At 32.5% G+C, this 26,804-nt stretch overlaps 1 protein-coding gene across 4 annotated transcripts in view; it reads left to right on the plus strand.

Annotated features, from left to right (window-relative positions):
* The window catches only part of LOC128983700 (WD repeat-containing protein 11-like), a 221,408-nt gene that overhangs the window by 181,191 nt on the left and 13,413 nt on the right, over positions 1–26,804 (plus strand). For 2 of the 4 annotated variants that reach the window (XR_008489894.1, XR_008489893.1), the window contains exons 24-28: positions 11,454–11,623; positions 12,875–13,007; positions 14,334–14,434; positions 15,716–15,815; positions 24,343–25,038. Coding sequence is in view for 2 of the 4 variants with exons in the window: in XM_054403100.1 (XP_054259075.1) it covers positions 11,454–11,623; positions 12,875–13,007; positions 14,334–14,431 (401 nt within the window). In the remaining 2 variants the exon portion in view is untranslated. Of the gene's footprint in view, positions 1–11,453; positions 11,624–12,874; positions 13,008–14,333; positions 14,435–15,715; positions 15,816–24,342; positions 25,039–26,804 lie in introns of those variants that run through there. The other 2 variants (XM_054403100.1, XM_054403102.1) reach the window with 2 other exon arrangements.

Genomic DNA, 26,804 nt, shown 5'->3' on the forward strand with positions numbered 1-26,804 from the left:
CCATAAGATTAACATGGGGGAATTAAAATATTTAATTGGAAACCTTGTCCCCACTAATTTGAGGGATCGGCTGGGCGTAGAAACTTGGTTGGGGTGTCCAAAGAAAGGTCTTGGTCTGTAGATGAGTTATCAAAAGAAAAACTAAGCAAAATCACTTAGGGCTCTGCCCCAGAAGCCTTTAAAGATCCATCCACAGAGTTGTTTACATTTTGGCCATGTGAATAATACTTTTTAATAAAACAGCTGTTCCTTTTTAAATTGTATTTCAAACCACACATATTTATTGGGAGTTACTGAATTCTACCAAATAAGTATTTTCTGATTTTAAAATTTATTTTCCTCTTTATAATGTCATGCTTTGCAATATAACGTTCCATTACAAAATCAGTGGAAAATCCTTTTATCACAGCAATTCTTAAATTATTTCTTATTGAACTATCTTATATCTATTGTACGGGTTGGTGTCTGCCTTTTTCACCACTTATGGCTACATTTTATAGTATTATTCTACACATATCAAATATTTATGTAGAAATATCTGCTCTTATCTAATAACATCCAAACATAGAAACCTTGCCTAAAATGGTACCCATCTTTGACAAATTATTTGCACCTGCTTAAGGACTTTGGGGCACTGGGTTGGTAACATTATTGAAAATAACACTACATTTGAGCTGTAAAATATGGTACAAAGAGATAATATGATTTAAGCAGCTACTGTCATGACAGAAAGGTCATATTTCTTTTAAACTAGATCACATAATCCTTTATAAGATACGTTTATTAACATTATGTAAACGTCAATATATACGTAACAGCCATTTTACATTATTTTTGTATTTTGGAAATGTCCCATTGCTATGTCATTTGCATTATTTGTTGCCAATGAAGCCGCCAACTTCACTTCAAGTATTCCACTACACCTAACATTCCGTAGAGAGATTATTTTGACAACTTTATGTTATTGATAAGGCTGAGACAACTAACTGACATCCCCCATGTCAAGGAATTCCAGCCTTAACAGTAACCCCACAATCAATTTCTCAAAAATATGCTAGAGGGTTCATTCATTGGCACAGAAGTACGATATGAACTGACGGCACGTGACGAAGGAAAAATCAAACTTACACTGTAACGGATATACCTCCCTTTGAAGTTAGAATATGTCTTCCCAAAAAATATTTTCTTTTCAAACAAAATCATATTACACTGATGAAATCAAGAAGTGTTTAATTACAAAAGACCCACCAATATGTTCTTCCAAAGAATAAGGAAGAGATATCATATAACATACTAATAATAACTCCGATGACGTACGGTATGGGAAATATTTTAATCATTGAATGATCAACCAAATTCGGAAACTAATGCGATTAATATAATTATTGTTTTTACACTTATTACTCTTTATACAATGCTAAATGCTTAAAATATGTACCTATATTTCACCAAATTTATCGCAGTTAGATGAATTAACGTAAGCCTTGAAAGTAACCGTCGATTTCGACGGGTTTCACCTAGTTGATACCTAATTTTTGTTGATAGTCATTAAAAAAATGTTGGCCTCCTCGCCCTGTTCAAGGGAAAAAGTTAAGAAATAAAATTTTTGTAAAATGTGGTTTGTTTTATTATTCTGTATTGAAAAGATATCGTAATTTATTAATGTGTTTTCAGCTAGTTTGTGACTTATTTTCATAGTTTAACAAAATGTTGAAGATATAGGCTAAATAGTGAGAAAATGACATTATTTAAGTTCTAAATAATAACTAATATCTTTTTGGTAGGCCTCACTGATCTCTTTGAACTTTATAGTTTACACACACTTTTATTAGTTTCAATCTTTAGTTTCAGATCTATTTATTTATAGCATGCAATAATGTATCAAATAGACAGTAAACACTGATTATCAACTTTTTTGGTTCGTGCTGATTTAAGAATGAAGCAGAAGTATTGAAAGCCAACAAATATAAATTTGAAAATTAAGTAACAATACTACATCATAAAATAAACTCTATTATTTAATACAGGTCAATAATAATAAACTTAAGATTGCTTTATTGATATATAGGCTTATTCTAATTGTTAGTGAAGGGTGAATTTCCTTAGGCCAACCATAAAATTAGCAGTGTCATTAGTGAGGTTAGGTCAGCAACTATCCTCTTGTTCATAATTTTATTTAGTAAATTTTTTACTTTAACTTTTTTAAGGTAAAGGATCCATTAAAGAAACACATTTTGTATTTAATTTTTAAAGAAAATCATGCCGTGCTGCATCGAATCGAATCGCATCGATTAGAAATTCTTTGAATCGCATTGGTGCATCGAATAAAAAAAAATATGCTGCATCGCACACCCCTATCAAAATGGTTCAGTTAGAAAGTGCAAAATTTTATGTGATTAAATTACAAACACAAAATACATAAATAAAATGGGTAACTTACAAGAAACTACTAAACACTAGGTAAAATACCTCCGCCGCAGCATACCCATCAAGAGATTATAAGAGAATTTCTATTACCGTTGGGTTTTTTCTAAAATATTCCATTAACACATTCATTCCCAGGTGTCAGTAGTAGTGATGTACAATTTCTGGGAATTTAAAACCAGAGAAATATTCTCAGAGAATTTAATGCAAATATTTCCTAAGTTCATTAAGTCCTGGGAATTTATAGGAATGTTGTGCAATACACTCAAATTATTTCAAACTACAGATTTAACCACTGTAATTGAAACAATTAAAATAATTATAAGGACAAACAATAATAAACGGTATCAGCATTCTGACACATACTTTCTCCCATAAGTTTGTCAACAACCTTTATCATGAGTAAGCGGTGAGAGTAAATATACGGAAATGGGATTTGTAAGATTTTCTTCAGAATTTAAAGGACTATAACATACTAAATTTTTATCAAAATTGTTCGAGCCAATATTGGGAAAATATGATTTTCCGTTATTTTATGGGGTTTTTATGGGGAAATAACATAATTTACAATAACTTTTGAACCGTATTTTTTACAGAGATGGGATTTGTACCATTTTGTTCAGAAAATAAAGGACTATAATCAAATCAAATCAAAAAATCCTTTTTTCAAACAGTACATTTCTATACATGAATTGTGTCAAGTCAAGAATAAACATAACTATACATTTGGCAAATTTACAGCACTAATTAATTAAGAGCTATAATCTATATACACTTTCTCCCCTACAACTACTTACTGTTCAACCATTACAACTAACTATTGATTTGACATACTAATAGCTAATTGAAAAAGTCCCCAATCTTGTAGCAGCATTTATCTGACAACAATTTGAATAGACTGGTTTTAAATCTTTTAAAATCTGTCAAACCCTTTATGGTGCTAGGCAGGCTATTATACAATTTTATACCAGAGTAGTATGGAGAATGTTCAATGGTGGAGGTATTATGTCTAGGGTATGTAAGGCTATTCTTTTGTCTTGTGTTATAGTTGTGAAAATCAGAGTTACTTGGAAAATTTGATAAATGTTGTCTTATGAACAAAATTAAATTATATATGTATATACTGGGAAAAGTAAGAATTTTGTGATTTTTAAAAATACTCTTACAGGATTTTTTTCCTTTAAGTCCAAAAATAATACGGATAATTCTCTTCTGCATTTTAAAAACTTTCCTCCTATCTGAATTTCCCCAGAAGATCACACCATAATTAAACAAGTGATAGACATAACCGTAATAAACCATCATAAGAGTGGATATGTCAACAGATTTAGATAAAATAATGAACATAAAATGTGCTTTATTTAATTTTTTTACAACTTCACCAATATGATTTTGCCAAGTCAATTTTTGATCCACTGTGATGCCTAAGAATTTAACTGAGCTTACTGAATTTAGAGAAAGGTTCAAATCTAATTTTGTTGATGAGTCTGATTTCTGGTAGTTTTTTTGGAATTCCATCAGAAGGGATTTATCTTTATTTAACGCCAAACCATTTGCTTCAAACCATTTTTCTAGCTGAAGGAAATCTTGTTCAGCTGTTTGTTGCATAACAATTTTACTATGATCAGTGAAAATAATGGAAATGTCATCAGCAAACATTACTGATTTTGACTTTAAAATCAAAGGTAGGTCATTAATATAAACCAAAAACAGTAGTGGACCCAGTATTGAGCCTTGTGGCACACCCTCTGTGACTAATTTGAAATCAGATTTCAGATTTATTAACCGTAGGTCCACACACTGTTTCCGCGTTGATAAAAACGAGGTTATCCACTTTATAGCCATACCTGACACACCATAAAAGTTTAGTTTTTGTATTAACAGGCTATGGTTTACACAGTCAAATGCTTTTGACAGATCACAGTAGAGACCAGCTACTGCCTGTGATCTGTCAAGAGCACCTGTGACTTCAGTAATAAAGCTAAAGATTGCATCTGTTGTACTCCGTCCCTTCCGGAATCCAAACTGACATGTATCCAAAATTTGGGATGTTTCAAAATGATCACACAATCTATTGAAGACGACTTTCTCAAATATTTTTGAGAAACTAGGCAATAAAGAAATAGGTCTGTAGTTGGATATATCTTTTGGGTCACCTTTTTTAAAGACTGGTATTATGTTTGATAGTTTCAATAGGTCAGGGAAAACACCAGTATACAAAGAAATGTTTATCAAATGAACAATGGGTTGAGCAATAAACTCTGAACTTAATTTCATTAATGAAGTTGAAATTTCATCCCATCCAGAGGCTTTAGATGACTTTAAGTCTTTTATTATGTCTTGCACTTCTTGAAGGTTCACTGGCTTAAATGATATAAGTTTGGACTCGGGAGGGATTCTACTGTGTAGGAAGCCAAGAGCTTTGTAAGAATCTGAACCAACATTCAAGCTTTTACATGTGTCAGAAAAAAATGCATTAATTTGATTTAGTTGCGTCCTGTCAGACATTGAATGCAACAAGAAGGGGTATTCTTTTTTGCTGTTGTCAGTTGTTCCATTAGTCTCTTTTTTAACAATATGCCAGGCTGTTTTGGTTTTGTTACAGGATTCTTTAATCTTATTTCTGTTGTACAATATCTTAGCTGATTTTATACATTTATTTAATAATTTCTTGTATTCTTTTACATAATCTTTAAAACTTGTATCATTTGACATTTTACTAATTTCATGTAATTCCCTTTTCCTTTTGCACGAGACTCTAATTCCAGTTGTTAACCACCCTTTATCACAATTTTTACTATAACATTTCTTATTTACTAAAGGAAAACAAGAATTAAAATGCAGTTTAAAAGTTTGAAGAAAACACTTATAAAGTACATTTACATCAGTAATTACTTCAGATTTGCTAAAAAATTCAGTCCATTGTTCATACTTCAAAACGTTAACAAAACTATCCAAATTTTTTTGACTATAATTTCTTTTTAAGGATGGACTGATTTTTATCTTTGGCTTCAATTGTCTTTTTTCAAAATAATTATAATCTAAACATAAACACTGTGTTAAGTGGTCAGATAAACCATTTTCTAAAACTATTGCTTTACACAAGTTAGGACAGAAATTAGTGATAATATTGTCAAGACAGGAACTAAAAACATTCGTAATTCGAGTTGGAACATTGAAATGTGCAAAAAAATTAAAGGAACTTAAAATTGATAAGAATTCTTCGGTATAGAAGTCAGAATTTAAAACATTGATATTGAAATCTCCTGCAAGTAAAACATGAGCCTTAGGGGTCTTATTTACACAATAGCTTAAAAGGAAATGGAGACGTTCAAAAAACACATCAAAAGCAGTTTTGGTATAAACAGTTGGTCTGTAGACACACAGTACAATAAGATCTATGGGTTTAACTATTTGGACCCCACAACATTCAAAACTTGACTCAATCGTTAATTCTTCAAAATCCGGCCTATGTTTAATTTTAAAATGATCATTTACAAGAATGGATACTCCCCCTCTTTTTTGATTTTCCCTGCAGTAAGATGCGGCGTTTTGGTATCCATCAAATTGAAATAGTGGAATTTTACAATTAGATGGGACCCAGTGTTCCGAAAAGCAAACTACATCCGGTTTTCTGTTGAAACTATTGAGGTATAAATTAATTTCATCAATTTTATTGTTTTGGATGATGCCCTGGATGTTACAATGAAATATTGCAAATGATCTGTTTCCCAAAGACTTAGAGGTGCCATCAGAGCAACTGTTCATGTGTCTGTCGCTGGAGGTTGAGTTGACTCCAAAAAACTATTGATATGTTTTAAATTAGTTCTATCAGGTGTAGAGAAACCTAGAAATTTATCATTTGCATTTCCTACACAACTATCATTTCTAAATGGAACTACAAAACTATCACTAATGCTATCTTGTTGAGGCCGGCTAACATTCACTGCACTATTCCCCTTATTGACTTTATAACCCCCCGTTTCACACACTGCTGGACACTCAGGAAATTGTGTTGACTCTGCTTGGCTGTGCTCTACAACTGACTTGACTCCATCACTTCCACATGGGCGCTGTTGGGAAGATTTCAGTGCAGACTCCCTCGCCATACTCTCGGCCTGATGAATTTCGTGACGAAGTTCATTTACGAATTTAGGAAAGTCGAGTCCATTATAAAGTTGTCTGGATGAGTTTTCTGGCTTTGCAACTACACACACTGCTGCCCCTGTCTTTATATGAAGTTGCACTATGTTCTTCGCAAAGTTCTCAATGGAGATACGGTCCCTCACACAGCCCATTGGAGAGCATACCAACATTTTAAAGTTTCTTGTATTGATGTTGCTAATAAGGTGTGAAAAGCACAAATTATAATCTTCTAAAGAGGGTTTAGCAGAGAATTTTGATTTTGTCATAAGCCCGTAAATGCCTGCTCCGTTATCGGTTTGCTGGAACGATAGGTATTTGTTGAGAGTGTCAGAGGTCTGTGGTCTTCCAAAAATCTTCTTAAAAGTTACAGCCACGCCTGCGCTCATGTTTCTTTCTTCGTGAAAATCACTAGATATACAGTGCGCAAAAGCGACTGAGCTGTTGTTCTTCAAGCGGCTGATAACATCAGACATATCTTCTTCAACTATTTTTATTCCTACCTTCTCCTTTATAGTCTTAATGGCATCAAGTTTTTTATTTTTTCCAGCTGTGCATTGATCTTTGTTTGTCTTTGTTAGATCTTTGTTAGTTTCTTCTTTGGCTTGAGAGACGTCCGTTGGTACTTGTGAGGGCTGGCTCGTATTACCTTGTTCCAGTAAGGATGCTTCAAGTGAACAGCCAGACCTGGTAGTCGAGAGTGAATCAGATTCGTTTATTTTATTCGCTTTATCTTTGGTAGCAAATGGTGGAATAATTGATAAGGAGTTGAGCACTGGTGCTTTATTTTCTACAGTCCCTATTCTTCCAAACACTATTTCTTCATATTGTTCAATTACTTCTTTAGAAATAGTCTTCTTCCCTTTATAGTTGAAATGAAGCCCGTGTCGTGTAAAGTTGTGTTTTCTTAAAGGGTTTAAGTTAATGATTTTTACATTGGGGATGCGGGAGCTTAATTCGTTAATGTAGTTGTTTAGGGTAATTAATTCATCATGGACTGGACTATTTCTAGGTATATCAAATCTTGGTGGTATGGTAGCCAAGAATATGTGTTCTTTATATGACAGTATCTTCAATTTATCTTCTATAGTCTTATAAAGCTCCTTTGCACTGCATTGAAGTGAATCATTTGTACCCCCAATAACCAAAATTGGAGTTTTTTCATTGTTCTTAGCACCGTCAAGAATAGATACTAGTCTTGCATTAGGTTTCACAATTCCTAAGCAGTTAATTTTCCCTTCACTCATTAGGTTAATTTGTTTTGCCAGGTTTCTACCTTGGCTATCTGAGTGAATGACTAGATTTACATTTCTCTTACAAAACCTTCTTATCTTTGGTTTTCCTGCAAGTTTTTTACAGTTTGTGTGGCGTTTCTGGTTCTTCCGAGTAACGTCAGTAGCTTTCACGGTTTGGGAAACAGTCTTGTCCTCCTCACTTTGGCCGCTCAATGGATCAAAGCTGTTACTCAGGGGTAAATCAGAGCATTTGTTTGGTGGATTACTAGTTTTGTCCAAATTTATGTGTTGAGCTTGTCTTGTATTTTTATGTGTAACTAAATTCCATGACTGCTCCTTGGAATAATGCTTAATCACTGCCGCTGGACTGGTGCATTTTTCTGGCTTCTCAATCATAACAGAATAAAATGTGTCATTACTAACACTGTGGTTGTTAAGCAAAAAATAAGCCATAAGACAACGTATCTTTGTCAACTCTGAGTTGGATAGGCACACCCTCTGAAAGAAATCAATATCAACAGGTTTATTATCCATTATGTCCTGTATTACTGATTCAATGAACCAGCACGTGAAAACGCCACAGTCATAGGTGTTGGGCTGTAGTGGACATTTCACAGGAATGAGAGGTGCTGTTAACGATTCCCCTCCTAGGTAGCTAGAAAGTTTGGTAACAAGTTTCTTAGCCGAAGGTAAATTGTGATGATTGAGCGAGTCAAGATGGTAATAAGTATTTTCAATCTTATTATATATCAGGCAGCTCCAATGGGTACCACTATCTCCATCCAAGCTCTCAGAATCATTTACTGGCAATATCAAAACATTGCTTGTTTTCACATTTAATGGTTCTAATATATATATAAAATCAACGAGATTTTTAATAGCATGCACAATAAGGGGATTTACAACAATGCATGACTTAGAGGCCAAAAATCTGTCACTGATTATTTCTAGGTAGGACTGTATTGTTAAATCAGTCAACCAATTTTTTTCCAAGAGTTCATCAGTGAATTTTGTTTTCTTAACTGAAGTGAGATCGGTTTGTGTTTCTATTGATGTTACAAGCTTAGGTTCAGGTATGTGATCTGTTTGAGTACTTATGGTTTCATATACTTTTGTTGAGACAGAAGAATTTAACGGTTCATGGCTGAAAGATTCATTGCTACTAGAAAATGACAAATCATTACTGTTTTTTCTTGAGGTAAAATTAAAATCTTCAATTTTAAGTGGGAGCCCTTTCTCCTTAATGTATTTATCTAGCTCTTTTTTAGAACGGAATAGTTTACCACCTGGTGACTTAATGTAAACATCAGTTTTACCCTTACTCAAACCATTTTTCCTCAACTTTTCTTCTCTTACCCAACCTCTAGGTAAGTTTGGGTTCTTATTTTTTAAATCGGCTTGAGAATTGGATAACATGATAAAATAAAAATTTTGTTGTGAATACAGAAATATATAAATTTGATTTTCAAGTTAAGGAGCTCAATTCACTGTACAAAAAAGTAATTAATTGTTTTGTTTTCTTTGGGATATTTGCTCTTAGAAATAAGAAGTTTAGCCAGAGTCCAAGATTGTCTTATCTATATGGGTCAGACTTCAGGTGACAGGTAAACAAACAACCTGACTTGTGTAGAAGCTCATCCACATGTCCACTCCAAAGGTCAACTCCTGCGCTGCCGTCTTATCAGCGCTGCCGTCTTATCTCTTGACTAATCTTAGCACAAATATCTGGTGAAACTTGAATTTATCCAAGAAAAACTTTTGCAATTTACAACCGGTTATTTAAAGTAAAAAACTGGTTCCAGAATTTTGAACAAAAATTAAAACTGAATATTTACATACCAGACACAACTCATAAAACAAATAATTTCCGGGTTAAAATTCTAAAAAACTGAGGAGCACAAATTAAACAGGTCAAGTAGCATCAGGGGCTTCCCCCACTCTCCAAAAGGAAAATGAACATACTAAATTTTTATCGAAATCGTTCAGGCCATTTTTGGGAAAATCTTTTTTTTTCGTCATTTTATGGGGTTTTATGGGAAAATACCCATTAAAAATAAAAATTTCTAAGAAATGAGAAAAACTATCAAAATTGTAAGGATCATAACATACTATGTTAAATAAAAACGGATTTTTTTGTCTAAAATCCTATTTTTCGTTATTTTATGGGATTTTTATGGGAAAATAACATAATTTACCATAACTTTTGAACCGTAATTTTTACAGAAATGGGATTTGTACCATTTTGTTCAGAATTTAAAGGGCTACAACATACTAAATTTTTATCAAAATCGTTTGGGCCATTTTTGAGAAAATCCGATTTTTCCGGTTTTTTATGGGTTTTTATGGGAAAATCCCCATTAAAAATCAAAATTTCAAAAAAATGAAAAAAAACGCCTGGAGATACTATGGATTAGAACCTACATACCAAATTTCATCGAAATCGGACCACAGGTGTAGTCTCTAGCTCTGTACACATCCAGACACACAGACACACACACACACAGACATCACTTCGAAAACCACTTTTTTGGGTCCAGGGGGACCCAAAACGAATATATCCACTCAAAACTCAAACTCGAAAATTTTGACGAAAACAATAGGCCTACTTTCTCCATATACTATGGTATAGGGGGAGAAAGTAAAAATGGGTATTAAGTTATTAAAATAATGTTTAGTTTAAAAGAAAAACTTTTCAGAAAAATACTAAAGAAGGGCACACATAAATATTTTGATAACCACAGAATCAAATCGAATAGGAATTTCACTTTCAATGCATCGCACACATCTAAAAATAATATAAAAAAATTTTGTCGACAGTGTCATCAATACCGAAAACGAGCTTAAAATTTTACAATGATATAAGAAGTTTACTTGTATTGGTTAGTCCATGGGTTTACCACAAGACCTAGTGTAAATCCTTATCAAGAAATTTGCTTAAACCAATTTCTTACCCCATAACACCCTGGTCCCATAGTCTGATCATGCTGGTTCAAGAACTTCTTTAATTAAATGTAGGATTTTGACTTGAGTTATCGTGCTAACAGACACATATAAAGGGTGTATACAAACTCACTGGAAAGATTTTTAGAATTTTTTCCTTCGGTTAAAACAATTTTTAAAACATCATACAAACATGGTGTTGAGTATTTTCCTATTTGAATGACTTATTTTTGACTTTATTAAAATTTGTCTCTTTTTCTGCCTTTAACTCACCCTCATGTCTTGGCTTTTTAAAAGGATTAACATATGCTCAGTTATTGTTGGGTGTCGTACTCGTTTTAGTGTCTTCTTGTTGGAATTGAATTAACTGTTATGCTAAAATTTTCTCACAATTAATTTTTGCATTTTTCTTAAAATATTTTACTATAGAAAAATACCTGAATATTCTGGTTAAATTCACCAATCTAACTCAATCAAATGTGAAGAACTTCCTCAAAAGACCACAGACAGGGTAAATCCAAGGCAAGATTACCAAAAAATTGCTTTGCTACTTTTTACCAAATCTTTGCAAGTACGGCAGAGCAGTTGGAGGTTAGTCCAGGTCTAGCAAGTCAAGCAGCTGACCATGTATTATTATATCAGATATTTTATCTGTTTTGGATTCAAAAGAAAATTACATTACTTGATTGAGGCCCAATGTTTTTTGCGTAGGTGTTCAGTTGCTGTGCCTGATAGGCAAGGGCTTGGATGGATGTCGTTACCTCTCCTCCTACGGACTTTGGGAGTCTGCAGTGTGGCTGGCCAAGAGCACATTGCCTCCTGTAGAAACTCTAGAGGTCCTCAAGAAATGGTCAGATCACCTAAATGCCATTGGGGAGAAGGTATGTAGTTTAATGTGAGGCTATGTTAGTCTTTTATTCATAACTATTCTTTTAATTTAATTACCAAATTATAAAGGAACAATTGAAATGAATGTAACAAATTACCTTCCTTGTGAAGTTCGCCTGTAGTTAAAAATACCCCCGCCGCAGCAAACCTGCCGACTAAGCGAACTTCCATTTCTCTGAATGATTTTCAATTAAATCTATTTAAATAACATTAGGTTTAACGAGTACCTAGGTTTGCTGCCACAAGGAAACTAAAACTAATAAAGTGTGTTTTAGTAAAATATTAATAACTTAGTATAAAATAAATAAATTTGCCAAGTTTGATCAAAATATATCCATAATCAAACAAACTACAACATTTTCAATATTCTCCATAAGAATAACATGGGAATTTTTCATTTACTTTTTTTGAATTTTCTCCGTTACCAATAACCGTACAAAAACACTTTGATACACTAAATTATTTGTTTTTTTAAGCTCTTTAATATGGTCTAGAGATAAATTAGGAAATTTTGTGTTTTAGGGGTCAAAAATGAGAAAAACCAATTTTTACCCCATAAAACCCCGTTCCCATGGTCCGATCATGCTGGTTCGCAAACTCATTCAAGTTTATCCCGCCTTACACCTTTAAACCAAATTTCATCAAAATCGGACAAAAATTACTCAAGTTATCGTGCGGATGGACACATATATAAGTTATATCTATAGATATATAAAAATTTGAACGAATGGTGTTTTTGGCCTCTGGGGACATTGTTAGAGTCACAGTTAGGAAATGTACTACGTGGTAGTGTTTGGGGACATTGTTTTACAAAAAGTCAATAGGTAGCAGTATAATACAATAACTGACAGGTCCTCAATTCTGCCTGGGACAAGAGAGGAGATGGAATGCAAGCCAACTATGTGGAGAGCAATAGACACAACCCTCATCTTGGCCATAAATGTAACTTGGCACTCCCCTGGCTTAACCTCTAAATTAGCTGCACTGACTCTAACTATGTCCACACTAAAACTAGTGACCAGCTTAACTTATAGCTAATAATTGTATAAGCCAGGGCTAGTAGATGTTGTATCAAAACTAATTACAGATTGTTCAAAGGTTTATTGCGGACATTTTCCATCACGAATGTAAGAAAAAAAATTACAAATTACAGAAAAAATTAAAAATTACAGATTGTTTGAGAGATAATGTTGTGAACTTATTTCAAAAAGCCAATGATATCTCTAGAGTTTGGGTGTGTATAGGAGTTTGCTGCTCTAGTGCTGGTTTCACAAGGCCAGTGGAACAGAGTCCTAGAGCTGCTGGTGACAAATGGACAGACAGTGAGGGCCGGGCTACTGCTGTTGGCTCTGCAGGACATCAGATATGCAGTTGATAATATCCTTTACTAAAGATACTCATAGTCACAGTCCTGTGTATAAGAGTAAAGGATCGTGTAGAATGGGTGTAATTCTTAGTTTCTCTAGTTAATGTATAGCTTGTTTACCAACTTAATGTATAGCTATAGTTAATGTATAGCTTGTGTTGGCTATAACCTGACAAAGAATAATATTACAGGAAATATTTCGCAGAAAATATGGTGCGTTCCACATTCAATTTATATTAACATTTTTCAAGGATTTGTGCTATTTTAGTAGAGTGAAAAGGAGTTGAATTACTAGTTTCAAAAACCTTAATGGTGGACTTACCACTATTGCGTACATTAAAAGCCTATGTCCCACAGAGCGTTGCGCGTGGTGGGACAGGGTAAGCGCGTGGTGGTACGCGCAAGAGTGGCATGGAGCGGGGTTGCGCGTCCGTTCCCGTAAAATGTCTGTCAACATCAAAGGCGCAGGTTGGAGCGAGGACCACCCTGTGATAGTCCTATTTAGTAACCTATACATGTTTCGTAAACTGTTGTTGAAAGAAATTAAATAAACACTATCATCATCATCAATTAATTAAATAATATTTGAGAGCCATTTTAAAAAGTGGACATTATTTATTTTAATGTTTAACTATAATAAAGTAACAGCCTATAACCTGTAAGGTAAAGTAACCTGATGTATAATATCCTTTATACGAACATTAATTTACCTTTATTTAATTTTTATGTTATTCAATTAACGCAGTGCAATCTTCATCGACGCATCTTGATACAGTTTGTCTGAACAAAAATGACAAGACTAACATAGCTGTTCCCAGTGACAAGAAATCTCAAAGAAACAGCAATTTGCTCTTACATAGGTATACTTTCTGTCAATACAATTACAGTGCAGTACGGAGGTCTCTATCTTGTACACTATCCACTGTGGCCCCCAGTCCGCCACGACACGCGTCGTGGGATAGGTCGTGAGTGTAGCTATACGCGCACCGACGCTCCAGTCCGCGCATTTTCACTGTCGCGTTGAAAACGCAGATTGAACGCAGTTGAAAACATGCTAAAGTTATGTATGATTTCCGAAGTAATAGAAATATCCCAGATAGTAGTTTTATGTACTGTATTCAACACTTTTTGTTTAACTGTAACTATAAAAATATTGTAAATCCAAATCATAGTCTAACAATTAACATCAAATTACGTTAATCTCTCCAAGAAGCAGATGTTAGCAATCTGCTGTGTCAGCTGTATGCTAGATTGTGAGAAATATTGCTACACTTAAATTTCATATTTTTTCCAATTGTCCAACAAATTCCTGTGCTTGGTCCTTAACACGTATTTACAGTCCGTATTTATAACAGTACAATCACAGTTCTGTGAACAGGCAAGATTATGTGAACCACTCGCTGAAGCTATTTCTAAAATTCAACCCGTCTGTTGAAAGGTAAGTAATACTAACTTATCCATTAAGATACAGTTATGTGTTGACATTACCTTTAAACATTGGAATCAGGTTTTAAAATATTAATACTTATACCTAAAACTAAAAAAATAATATTTAAAGGTTTTATAATAGTTTTAGTATAAAAAAATGTAACAAGACACAACATCATCTTCATTATACAATGTTATGTGACAGGTACAGCCAATGTGTTTGAATAACTGATATGTTTGCTGAATAGTTTTATTTCAAAGCATGTCTTCTGATTAAATTTAGAGGAGAGTAGAGTGGAGTGAAACAGTTATCGAAACTTGCCAAACACAATCAAACTATCATTATGAACAGTGTTTGACAGTAAAGGCAGTCAGTTTGATTAGTTTTGGTGATTGTTGTCACAACACCATAAGTGATTGTACACAAACTATAATTGACAGTTTTTTCATAAAATATAATTATATTTGTTCTAAATTTATCAAAACAGATTGGTGATTATTTACTTCAACCTAATTCACTGCTTACAAATGTGTATTTAATTTTGTTTAAGCTAAGTAACTAAATTTATTTTGAACAAGGTAGATGAGAGATTAGTATTTCATAATCTAAACGGTGGCACTTTATACATAAGGTATAACTGGGTCACTGAGGTATTTAAAACTTCAAAGATACAGTAAGTGACACATTGACCCAACTTAATTTCAATGAAATCAGCGAAGATTATGATGTTTGGCTGTAACTTTGAGGTTTAAAAGCTGATCCTCTTTCAATATCTGTTTGTATACTGTAACTTCTTAACAAACTTTCCTTACTCAAAGCCAAATCAGGCAGTACAAGTTTACAACAACCCAGGAGCAATATAACCAGATTTGCGCGGTAGTAGGGAATATAATTCAATCGGTTAACAGCCACATTCTATCTGGACTCTAGAGTACCCAATAACAATTAATTGGAATCTTATTCTTAATCCTTGATATAGTAAAGTAGACAAATTTACTTAACCTCTTATCAATCTATAATTTGAAAGTCAATAATCAATAATTTAATTTTAGTAACAAACCCTAACATTTCTATAAATGTAAAAAAACGTACAGTAATTGATTTAATTTTACTATAATCTTCATAACCTAACATAGTCCCTAACACATCCATATGCATTTTCAGAATATGTATCAATGTTATGATAATGTAAATTGTTGGTAAGTGATAATTTTAATCTTGATGATATTGTGTTAAGTTTTATCCACTTAATTTCAACAATTTTCTATTACCAGTGATAACCTTTTGCAGTTGTTATTCACTCATTGATGATTGAATTACAAGTATTTGTTACGAAACAATATGCCGTTTGATTTGCCTTCAACTTTTACATTCAACTTTAGTGCTGTAGGTGAGTAGATACTATACAGAGCCCAAAAATAGTGCCGCTGATGTATTTTCTCATTAATAATAATTTGTTGTTATAACCAAAAATATCCTCCCCTCAATTCAAAGCCTTTTTGCAACCATAATGCAAGTTATAAATGTGACCATGTTATTAGCACTATAACCTTTAGCAAGTATTAGAGCTGTTCAGATTTGAACAGCTCTAATACTTGCTAAAGGTTATAGCAAGGTTATAGCTTTATTGAATAAAGAATGATTTGATTTGATTAAATCAAATCATTCTTTATTCAATAAAACACAGAGTACATGTGTTGAATAGAGTCAAGTCAATAACATTAGAAAGTAAACATTTAGTCGAGGGCTTACATAAAATAAAAACAATAATGTATTTCTGAGCACCGTGAAGATACAAAAAGTAAATACAAACAAATAAGTTCCCTTAGTTATGTTATGGAATTCAAATTTAATATTATGTGCTGATTTTTGTGCTTAAGAAATTCTTCTATAGAATAATAAGGATATTGAATTAAAAACTTTTTTAGTGTGCGTTTGAATTTATTTATATTTTCTTCTATCTTTAAAGGAGCCGGTAGGTGTTGTAAAAATGTTAACCCTGAATAGTAAATTTTCTTTTTAAATAATTCCAGATATGCCGTGGTAAAACAATTTTAAATCTAGTGTTATGGACACCAGTATTATTTGGAGTGGATGACAATTGAATTCGTTTAGCATAGACGGATGTTTCATAAATACAGATTATACACAGTTAAGATTTATAATTCTGTAAAATATCTCCTAGCAGAATCTCTTTTTCGCAGTTTCATAACACAAATAGCCTTCTTTTGTTTAATTAGAATGGGATCCAAATTGCTCTTTGTTGTTGCTCCATAAATAGATATTCCATAAGATATGTGACTATGCAGTAATGAAAAATATATTATTCTCAGAGTATCAATGCTGCAGATCTGAGACATCTGCCTCAAAGCAGATATACCAGAACTCAATTCTCTTACAACATGTTTAACATGATTATTCCAAGTATGATTTTCATTGATTATTAATCCAAGAAATTTGTTTGTCAAAATATTTGACCATTTAATGAGTCATCTGCCAAATCTTAATTTATGTCAACCATAATTATTTTAAATCCACCTAATATAATATTGACAAGTTTTGTTACAAAAGGAAAAAAGATTCTAGCCCGCTTCTGAAATGGAACCAACAACTTCATAGTTCTTAATGATGTCTGATAGTAACTGCTTTAACTACTAGAAACTTAAACTCTTTAATTCAAGTTTTTTTCTTTCAAACTGAATAAAATAAAAAAAATTCTGTAACACTATGTTGACTAGAATAAGTCCATTTGGAATGTTTTCACTTTTCAGTAACATTTTAATTTGTGTTGCACATCTTGAAGAAAAAAAAACACAAAATTGCATAATTACTATTGTCAACATCTTATTATGATCACCCTCCGTGATATATTCAAGATTTCTCCCTCATGATTCTTGAGGTTTGAATCCTGAAAAATGGTACTCTGCTCTTTTCTCAAAAAAATAACCAAAACAATAGTGGCCAAGAAAGAGGAATTGTGTGTTGATAAAACAATAGTTATACAATGGTAATAAGTATGGAAAGTTGCCACTTGAACGTAAACTTATTTTGAGACAGTTCTATTAAACTAAAATGTACTTAATGGGAGTAAATAGATTTGTCTAAAGGATTAGTTTAAGAAAGTTGTCACAAATATATTGTTATATGCAGGGGAGACATGCCTACCTCTTTATCTATATTTTGGGGTCATATATTATCATGCAGGGTAATTTACTATTTAGAAAGATTTGAAAAACCATGTTGTATTGTATAGTTTCTTCCACTTTTTGTTATTTAAAGTAAGCCAGTAATATTTTTATAATAAAAGGTTAAAATGATTTGAAACATTGTTTTCATAGATAAATCTAATCTTTATACCTGGTAATACCTTAAAAACAGTAAAGCAAAAACCATTTTACACTAAATTATATTTTTATACTTTCTCAGATATTTTATCTAAGATCTGTTGACTTTTTTTGCTTGTGCAATTTTAAGGGTGTAAAAATTAAGTGCAGGCCTAATTATATTGGATCATAGGAGATAACAACAACATTTCTGATTGCACAATATTTGTGTATTATTGTTGCAATAAACTATCCATCCATATACAGTGTGTTAATTTGAAAACTTTCCATATCTGCTGTGTACAAAGGTAAGGCTTTTAACACTTTTTAGTTCTCCCCCTAATTTGGACATGCCGAATCCAATAAAATTATTTTAAATTTTGAAAAATGCCCCAAAAGTGCCCAATTTGGGGGATAGGGGTGTTTTTCTTAAATTTTCAAATGTAAACATAGGTTGTGTGATACATCAATTTAAAGTTCAGCCCCATCATTTTGGTGAAAAAATTCAACCATCTTTAACCGTACAGGGTGGGTCAAAACGTTTTAAAAAAGGACTTTGAAGTTAAGTCCTATTACCCTAACTACTGAAGGGAACAGCGCCAATTTTTTTCCAAGCTTATTCTTGAGCTACTCTTTAAGATAACTTGTACTAAGGGCATTTTCCATTTATTTCCCAATTTAAAATAATCTCAAATTTGAAGAATAAAAGAAAGTTAAAAACTAAAAATTCTTAAATAGCATGGTTTAATAAATCTATATATTAATTTGAAAGGTCCTTTTTAAACAAACATTTTAAGTATTCAAGTTTTCTTTCTATCTCTTACCGTTTAAAAATTGAAGTACAAAAACATAATTTTCTATGGTAAAATAATAACTAGTTTTCTAAAAAAAAAAAAAAACTGCCAAAAACTCATCTCTTTTATTTGCTGGTGCATTAAAGAAAGGAAACAATTCATAATAATTATTGATACACAAATAGACAAACAAGTAATCATGTTTTACTTTGTAAAAAGAAAATGAAAAGAAAGCCTTAGCTGATGAGAAAAACCCAAACGTGGGCCGCTTTCTGTAGTACGGTACCTACCATTGACTAGTGAATGGTAGTACTTAATTTCAAAAGTACTACTTTCTGTATTGCCTAATCAAATATTTACAATTAACTTCACCTATTGAACTATTATGATCTATTGCATGCGCCCCACGTTTTTCGTTTTAAATCTTACAAGTATTTATTCTCTCAAAATTGAATAAATGATTTCATACTTTTTAGTGCGTTTAAAAACGTGGAATTTTTAAAAAGTATTTTTATTTATAAATTATTATCTAGTTTTTAGTCTTTAATGTGTAAATATGTTAAATCTATTTTATACAGACTCTTACCAAAACCTTATTATCTGTAATCAGATGTTTTATCTTTACTTTGAAATGATTGTTTTATATTTTTAGAATATCTCGGGAGCAGAACCTGTACCTCTTAACCTCCTGCTCTTCTAACTGTCAAATTTAAGTATTTACAGCTGACTTAAATTAATTTATACATTCTTTTAAAATGTAAACATGGAACATTTGGAAGCCAAAGGGGCGTAGCCCAAGGGAAATATGAAAATTAAATGATATAATATTGCATTGTCATCCATTTGTGAGCTATGTTTCAAGTTTCAAGTCTCTAGCTCATCGGGAACTTTGTTTAAAATTGATATCAAAATTTGTAGGAAAGTGAGCTAATAAAAACAAGCCCATGGGGCGTAGTCCAAGGGAAATATGAAAATTAAATGATATAATATTGCATTGTCTTCCATTTATGAGCTATGTTTCAAATTCCAAGTCTCTAGCTCATCGGGAAGTATCAAAATTTACAAGAAAGCGATTTAATAAAAAAACCCATGGGGCGTAGCCCAAAGGAAATATGAAAATTAAATGATATAATATTGCATTGTCTTCCATTTGTGAGCTATGTTTCAAGTTTCAAGTCTCTAGCTCGTCGGGAAGTTAGTATAAAATTGATTTCAAAATTTGTACCGCACAAGAAAGCGAGCTAATAAAAACGTTTTAAAATAGACTTTATTTTTATTTATGGGGCACAACATAAGCGTTCCAGGATAACTGCAAATTTGTTTAACGATAAATATCAAGGTGAGGACTTAAGTCATACGGCTGTAAATGATTTAGTTAGGAGTTTTCTGAAACTGGCCCAGTTGCCAATCAGAAAAGAACAGGATGAAGGGTCTACTGACACAAGTAAAAGTAGTTGATCAATTTGTAATGAATCCTACTACATCGTTGTTTCAAAAGTATGTGTTTTATTAGAAAACTACCTGACCCGACAGACGTCGTCCTGTCCTAATGTGGTTTTATATCAATACTCGTTCATTTTCAAGATGAGCTCGTTCGCATGGCTCAATCACATCCTGGTTGAAGTTCGTTCGCTACGCTCACTCACCTTAAGGTTGGAGATCGTTCGCTGCGCTCACTTGCCTTCAGGTTAGCTCGGAGGCTAACTCGCCTCCAGGTTGAAGTTTGTTTGCTACGCTTACTCAACTTTTGGTTGCAAATTAGCTGTTATCATAAATTTAAAAAAATAATGGTGCTGCACCCTGTTGGTAAACCTATTAACTTTTTAATTCTATTGAACATCACAGAATCAAATTGTTTAGTTGAACCAGCTGTTAAGATTCTTTGATTCCATTTAAATATGAGTACTCATAAGGTTAACATGGAAAACTCCAGAGTCACTGGGGCGGAGCCCTTTTGACGGATCTGCACCAAACTTCACACAAACCATCCTTGAATAATGCTTAATAATGCCTGAAAGTGTCATTACAATCTGTCGAGCGGTTTCGGAGTCCATAAAGGACAAACAAACACACATACAAACAAACATACATTGGATTTTATACAGGGTGGGGCAGCATAACTTCCTTTTTTTAAATGTGCGCCATTTTGTTTGTTCATGTCAAAGAGCTAGCAGTCTCGTTCGAGAGTCGAAGCTATAAAGTTTTGTCCTTGCAGAGTTTAGTCACCATTATGCATTGGAACAGTGAAGAGCGTGCGTTTGCCGGCGAGGCCTACTTTTCGAGTGGATGTTCAGTGATCGCAGCCCAGCACGCCTTTCATAATCGGTTAAATTTGGAAATGAATTGTTATATGGTTCAATACGTTTAGACAAACTGCAAGTGCAACAAAACAAAAAACTGGAGTCCCATGGCCCATTAGATCACCTGAGAACATTGATGCAGTGAGAGCTGCAATGTTGCAAGTTATGCTGCCCCACCCTGTATATATAGACTAGTTATAATTTTACCATAGAAAATTATGTTTTTCTACTGTAATTTTTAAATGGTAAGTGATATAAAAAAACGTAAATACATAAAATGTTTGTTGAAAAAGGACTTTCCACGTGATATGAAATCTATTATACCTTGCTATTTAAGAATTTGGAGTTTTTAGCTTTCTTTTATTCTTCAAATTTGAGATTTTTTTTTCATTGGGAAATAACACGGAAAATGCCCTTACTACAAGTTATTTTAAAGATAAGGTCAAGAATAAGCTTGGAAAAAATTTGGCGCTGTTCAGTTCAGTAGTTAAGGTAATACGGTACTTACCTTTAAAGTCCTTTTTCAAAACGTTTTAACCCACCCTGTACATACGGTTAAAGATAATTAAATTTTTTTCCCAAAATTATTTTTAAATGATTAGATCTTTAAATTGATGTATCACAGAACCCATGTTTACATTTGAAAATTTCTCAAAAAGCACCCCTACAAAACCCCCTGGGCCCTTTTGGGGTATTTTTCAAAATTTAAAATAATTTTATTGGATTTGGCATGTCCAAATTAGGGGGAAATAAGAACGAATAAGTGTTAAAAGCCTTACCTTTGTACACAACAGATATAGAAAGTTTTCAAATGAACTTAAAGGTCAAAGTACCCATCAACTTTTGAGAAAACTACAAGTCACACCCCCATAAACCATATACTTAAAATGTTTGTCATGACAAGAAACTTTGCACAAAACTATCCATTATTTCATAAATTGCCCTTTAAGGTTGTAATTGCTTTCCAAAGGGAACTTTCCGGTACCTAATGTTAAAAATACCTTAGCTGTACTTATTTGTAGGCTATGTTATTCTTTCAATTTATCACCTCATTAAAATCAGGTGTGATAATTTTGTTTGTATTACTGTATTCTGTTTTGTTTATTTTAGCTTAACCTAACCAATCAATAGTTTTATTAATACTTATGAAGTCACATGGGGTGAAGTCCATGGGTAACAGCTAGTTTTACTGGAAAGTCAGAACATATGAATACAGTTGCACTATAACTGAAACATTTAATTTGATGTAATATACTGAACATAAAGTAAATACAATAATGTATAAGTAGAAGTTTCACAAAGGAGGAAGAATTTAATAGTTTCATGGATTATGAGAAGTATGATACAATTTGCCAGATTGAAGTCTTTTTGAACACAGACTTTGCTGGAACCAAGCTCAATATCAAACAGGGTTTTCAATAATATTATATTGAACAACAAGCAAGATAATACCACTGTTCCAGTTTGCTTTTTATTAAGTATACCATGGAAGTAAATTAAAAAAAAATAATATTTACTTCCATTCAACCAATTAATGTTATGAAACTTTTGGAATTAGAATAATATAATTGTATCAGTTGAGTGCCACAAAAAACTTTTTAAAAACATGATTTACAATTACATTATTTAAATAGTTTTCACAAAATATAAAAATTTTCAACAAGATGTTTTATGATTAGTGTTCTTGGAGTCCTTATAAATATTATACTTGATAAGTATTCTTTAATATTGGAATCCTAATCAGGAAACAAAACTATAGTATTATCAGTGTTGGGAAGTAGCGCGCTACAAGTAGCGACGCTACAGTAGGGCGCTACATTTTTTGTAGCGTTAGCTATAGCTACGCTACTTTTAAGATTTTGTAGCTTTAGCTGTAGCTAGCTACATTTTTAAAGTAGTTGTAGCAGAATTTTAGCTACTTTTCTCGCTACATTAACATTGATTGATTTGATTGAGAACCTTACGTGAAGAAACAACCTTTTTCAAACTGAGATTTTCAAGAAAATTAGGCCTACTTTCTTGGCTTCATTCATACAGCTAGTCACAGTCGTTTCATTAACTATTACAACGTTGCGTGGACATGGAGGTCATTATCTGAGTGTTATCCACATTTTTGGCTCTCATTTCCTTCATTTGCTACTCTATGATTACTGTCAGATAAAATAAAATCGCTAGATGCAGACGACGTTTAAACGTTACCGGTACCTAACAAGAGAAGCTATTGAATGCTTGCAAGTGATGGACAGGGAAATTAGTAATCAATTTAGTTTCTTTATTGTATCAATTTAGTTTAAACTTGGGTTTTAATGGAAACCAACACTAAACCTTAAAATAATGAGAAAGCTGGTCTATCAACCTTTGCTTCAGCTGTTGATTGTGGTTCATCACCACAAGCCCTTCCTTGGTTAGATTACAAAGATTTTTCAAAGGTTTACTAAATGAAGAAAGAGGAAATTTCCTGATGAGATTTAAGATATGCCTAGAATACATAATAATTGTAACGAAAAAATATCCATATAACATGAAACTTGCATTGAAAAAGTAGCATACAGTAGTTTGCTCCTGCTAACAGCTCTTGTCAAGGACTAATCCTAGGCTATGCTATTGGATTAATACGAATACCAAGTTCAATTAATAGTATATCTGTTTAGTTCTTGTAAGAACAAGCCTTCTATAGCCTACTTGTTACAAAGCCAAGTACGCCTAAATGTTATTTTTAGGTACTTAACAATTTTCAACATGTTTAAATTAAAAGCCGATTTCAGGATAAGTTGCTGAATACTGTTTTCTGTACCAACGTTTGTTGAAGCACAATTTGACCTATGTATATTGACATAGAACGATTTCTTGACATTGAAAAGTGTTATTCATAGAACAAGTAACATATTACTATGGTTAAAAGTTATAGCAATGTCGTTTTTAACATTAAAAATAACGAAAGGCAATAAACTCCAATTTCAGTAGGCTAGGCTCTGTAACACAAAAAAAGTATTTTTAAATAATCATTTTACAGTTTTTATTGTTTTTAATAGTTGATAAAAGACATCTATAAATGAATGTATACTAAAGAAATAAAATGGGCTTTTAAAATATAGTTTGGTTGTATGTCCTTTGAACTTAATGAAATTTACATATAAGATGCTTAAAAATAATACAATATTTAAAAATAAGTACTAAATATGATGTAACACCCGACTAACTTATTTTGGTTCTGTTGTTGTAATGTTAGGTTTATATAGTTGCAATTAATTTTACATTTACCTAATGTGCGTGGAATAAAGGTAACGTCTTTGGAAAAGTAACTAAAATTGTAGCTATAGCTACATTTCATTGTAGCTGTAGTTGTAGCTAGCTACATTTTAAAAGTAGCTTCCCCAACACTGAATATAGTAACACTGAATTGACTGCACAAAATATTAATTTATAAAGCTAATTCTCATTAGGTGTTATATGAAGCAATATATCATTATAGCCTGTGAATGACATTTGGTTATTTTTAGGTGAAAAATACAAAAATGAAGTGGATTTCATAGAAAAATCAATCGCACAAAATAAAATTGTAGTTTTTGGAATCCCTTGGCAGACAGATACGAGATTGGTAAAGTTTTGGCTGGATATGAAAAAAGTGAAATATTGGGCTTGTGAGATTGACCAGCTGGATATTCAAGTGGGACTGCAAGAGGTGTTTTACATATGTACTGGTGGTCACACCTTGCTGCCTTATGTGTTCATGCATGGGAGGTATGTGGGGAGTAGACATGAGATAATGGAGTTGGAGGCTAACAATGAATTGGATAAATACCTGGACGAATCCACTGTAACTACTGTGTAAATACCACTGACTATTTCACTGACACTTACTACAGGTTACAAAATATTTATGTTCAAAAATATTATCTTTAATAAGCAGACAAGTAGAAGATTGAAGTGGTGTATTTTAAGGCTGTGTTATGAAAGCTGTTTTCTTATTAATCTTGAATCTTTCTCTTGTAAACTTCAAGCTACGAGTTTCTTATATGAACATTTTAAGATTAGACTGTGTAATATATATATATGTATTGCAATATGTTAAAGTGTCTATATTTATGTGTATATAAATTTTATTTATAGTACTACTTTCATATAGCCTAGTGTATTATTACATATATTTAAATGTTTATATTATGGTGTATAGAACTATGAATAAAATGTTTATAAACAAGCAACACTTAATTTTCTTCACCCAATGAGATAACTAACTTAATTTTTTAAATATTTTTCTCCAAATAATTGTATTTTACTCCAGTAATTTTCCTGCAATCATTGATTTTTTAAGTTAGTATAATAACCAAACCCTGGGATACCAACTAATTATGATCTGTTAAAAAAGCATAAACTAACCCAATGAAAAATTTGTTTAGGACCGAACTTATTACTTTAGATTCAAGGCTTCAATTTATACTATTGAACCTGGTGCACGTAATCGTGCGCAATCTAGACATAGGAGAAAAAAGATTTGTATTGATCTTTTTTATTTGGCGTTTTCTGGTTTCTTGGTTTTGTTGTTAAAGGTAGAGATGGTAAAAGGGCTAATTGAGTTCGCAGTTTACTTGCCGTTTTTGCAGTTTTTTTGTGAAGTCGGTAAAAGATTCTCTTTTGATTAATCGATGATAACCTTAATGATAAACCAAAGCCCCTCGTTGCCAACAAATACTTCCTAGTCATGCCTCTACTGGCTCTGGCCTGTCCTGCTGATTTTGCCAAGACCCCTTTATAATTTTTTCACACATTTCCTCCACATGTTTTTCAAAAGTCATTCCTTTACTTTCAGTCACTCATTAATCAAGCCTGACGACATATCAAGATTCCTGTTTAACACAACAATGGCCTTTTCCAGAATTCGTGGGACCCGCCCAACCTACCTTCTGATATCATCAAATATTATTTTGGGAGATGAAAAACATGTTTAAAACTTATATCAATAACTTCTGATCATTATTCTTGCGCACCTATCATAAATAACCATGCAGAAGAATACAGGTTCCAGCCCTTACAATAGATAAAATTAAAATTGGATAAAAAATTATTGTTCCTTCGATATTAATATCCTCTACTCATAAAATAATATCCTGTTATTTAGTTTCAGTAAAACAAAGATCTTAAGAATCACAACAAATATTGTAACTGCTGTACTGTCAGTTGACTTTTAAATTCATTGAACCTTCATAAACGTGTTTTGCAGTGAAACGCCAGTTTAATAAAAACAGTACATTTTTATCTTTTCAACTATTATTGCTCATGTTTCCATTAATTTAAATTTTAGTATAACCAGCTGTTCAAAATATTTATGTAAATTTCAAAGTATTCATCTGTTCAAATGTAAACAAATATTTTCTCCATACGGATAACATAGGAACTTTGAAGGCCACTGGGGCAGAGCCCCAATGGAATTTCTAAGATTTTTTGATAGATGGCAAATCTATGTGCCACGTCCTAACCAACGACACCTTAAACCTGGTGATCGGATGCATAGCAGCTTCAAAACAATTATCACAAAAATGGGTTCCATCTAATTTTGCCCAAACCTTTTTTAAACAGAATATTTTATGAGAAAGTAATAACAGAAAATGATACCTTAAAAGTATTGAGACCACTGTGAAAACTACCCATGAGCAATGAGTACTGACCACCGTAGCACCCTTGCTTTTGTGAGATAAAAAGGTTCTCCCGGCTTCACTTTGTTTAGCTAACTGTTGATGACCAGATCCAGATCCTCTCAGCATACCTTGAATATTGAAGTAGGTCCCAGTAAGTAGAATCAACCATTAGAAAAGTCTACTGGTTACCTCTGGTCTCAAATCAAAAAGTTTATCAATATAATATATCTTGTTTTGTTGCAGTAGCAATTTATTTGCTTGTTTTGTCCAAAACTTATCATAACAACTATGGATTTTGATAAGTCATCAGAGCAGTTTTTCCTGAA

Source organism: Macrosteles quadrilineatus, unplaced genomic scaffold, assembly GCF_028750875.1.
Source record: "Macrosteles quadrilineatus isolate MER2022 unplaced genomic scaffold, UCM_ALF_1.0 Scaffold_1__1_contigs__length_201487025, whole genome shotgun sequence".
Taxonomy (NCBI): domain Eukaryota; kingdom Metazoa; phylum Arthropoda; class Insecta; order Hemiptera; family Cicadellidae; genus Macrosteles; species Macrosteles quadrilineatus.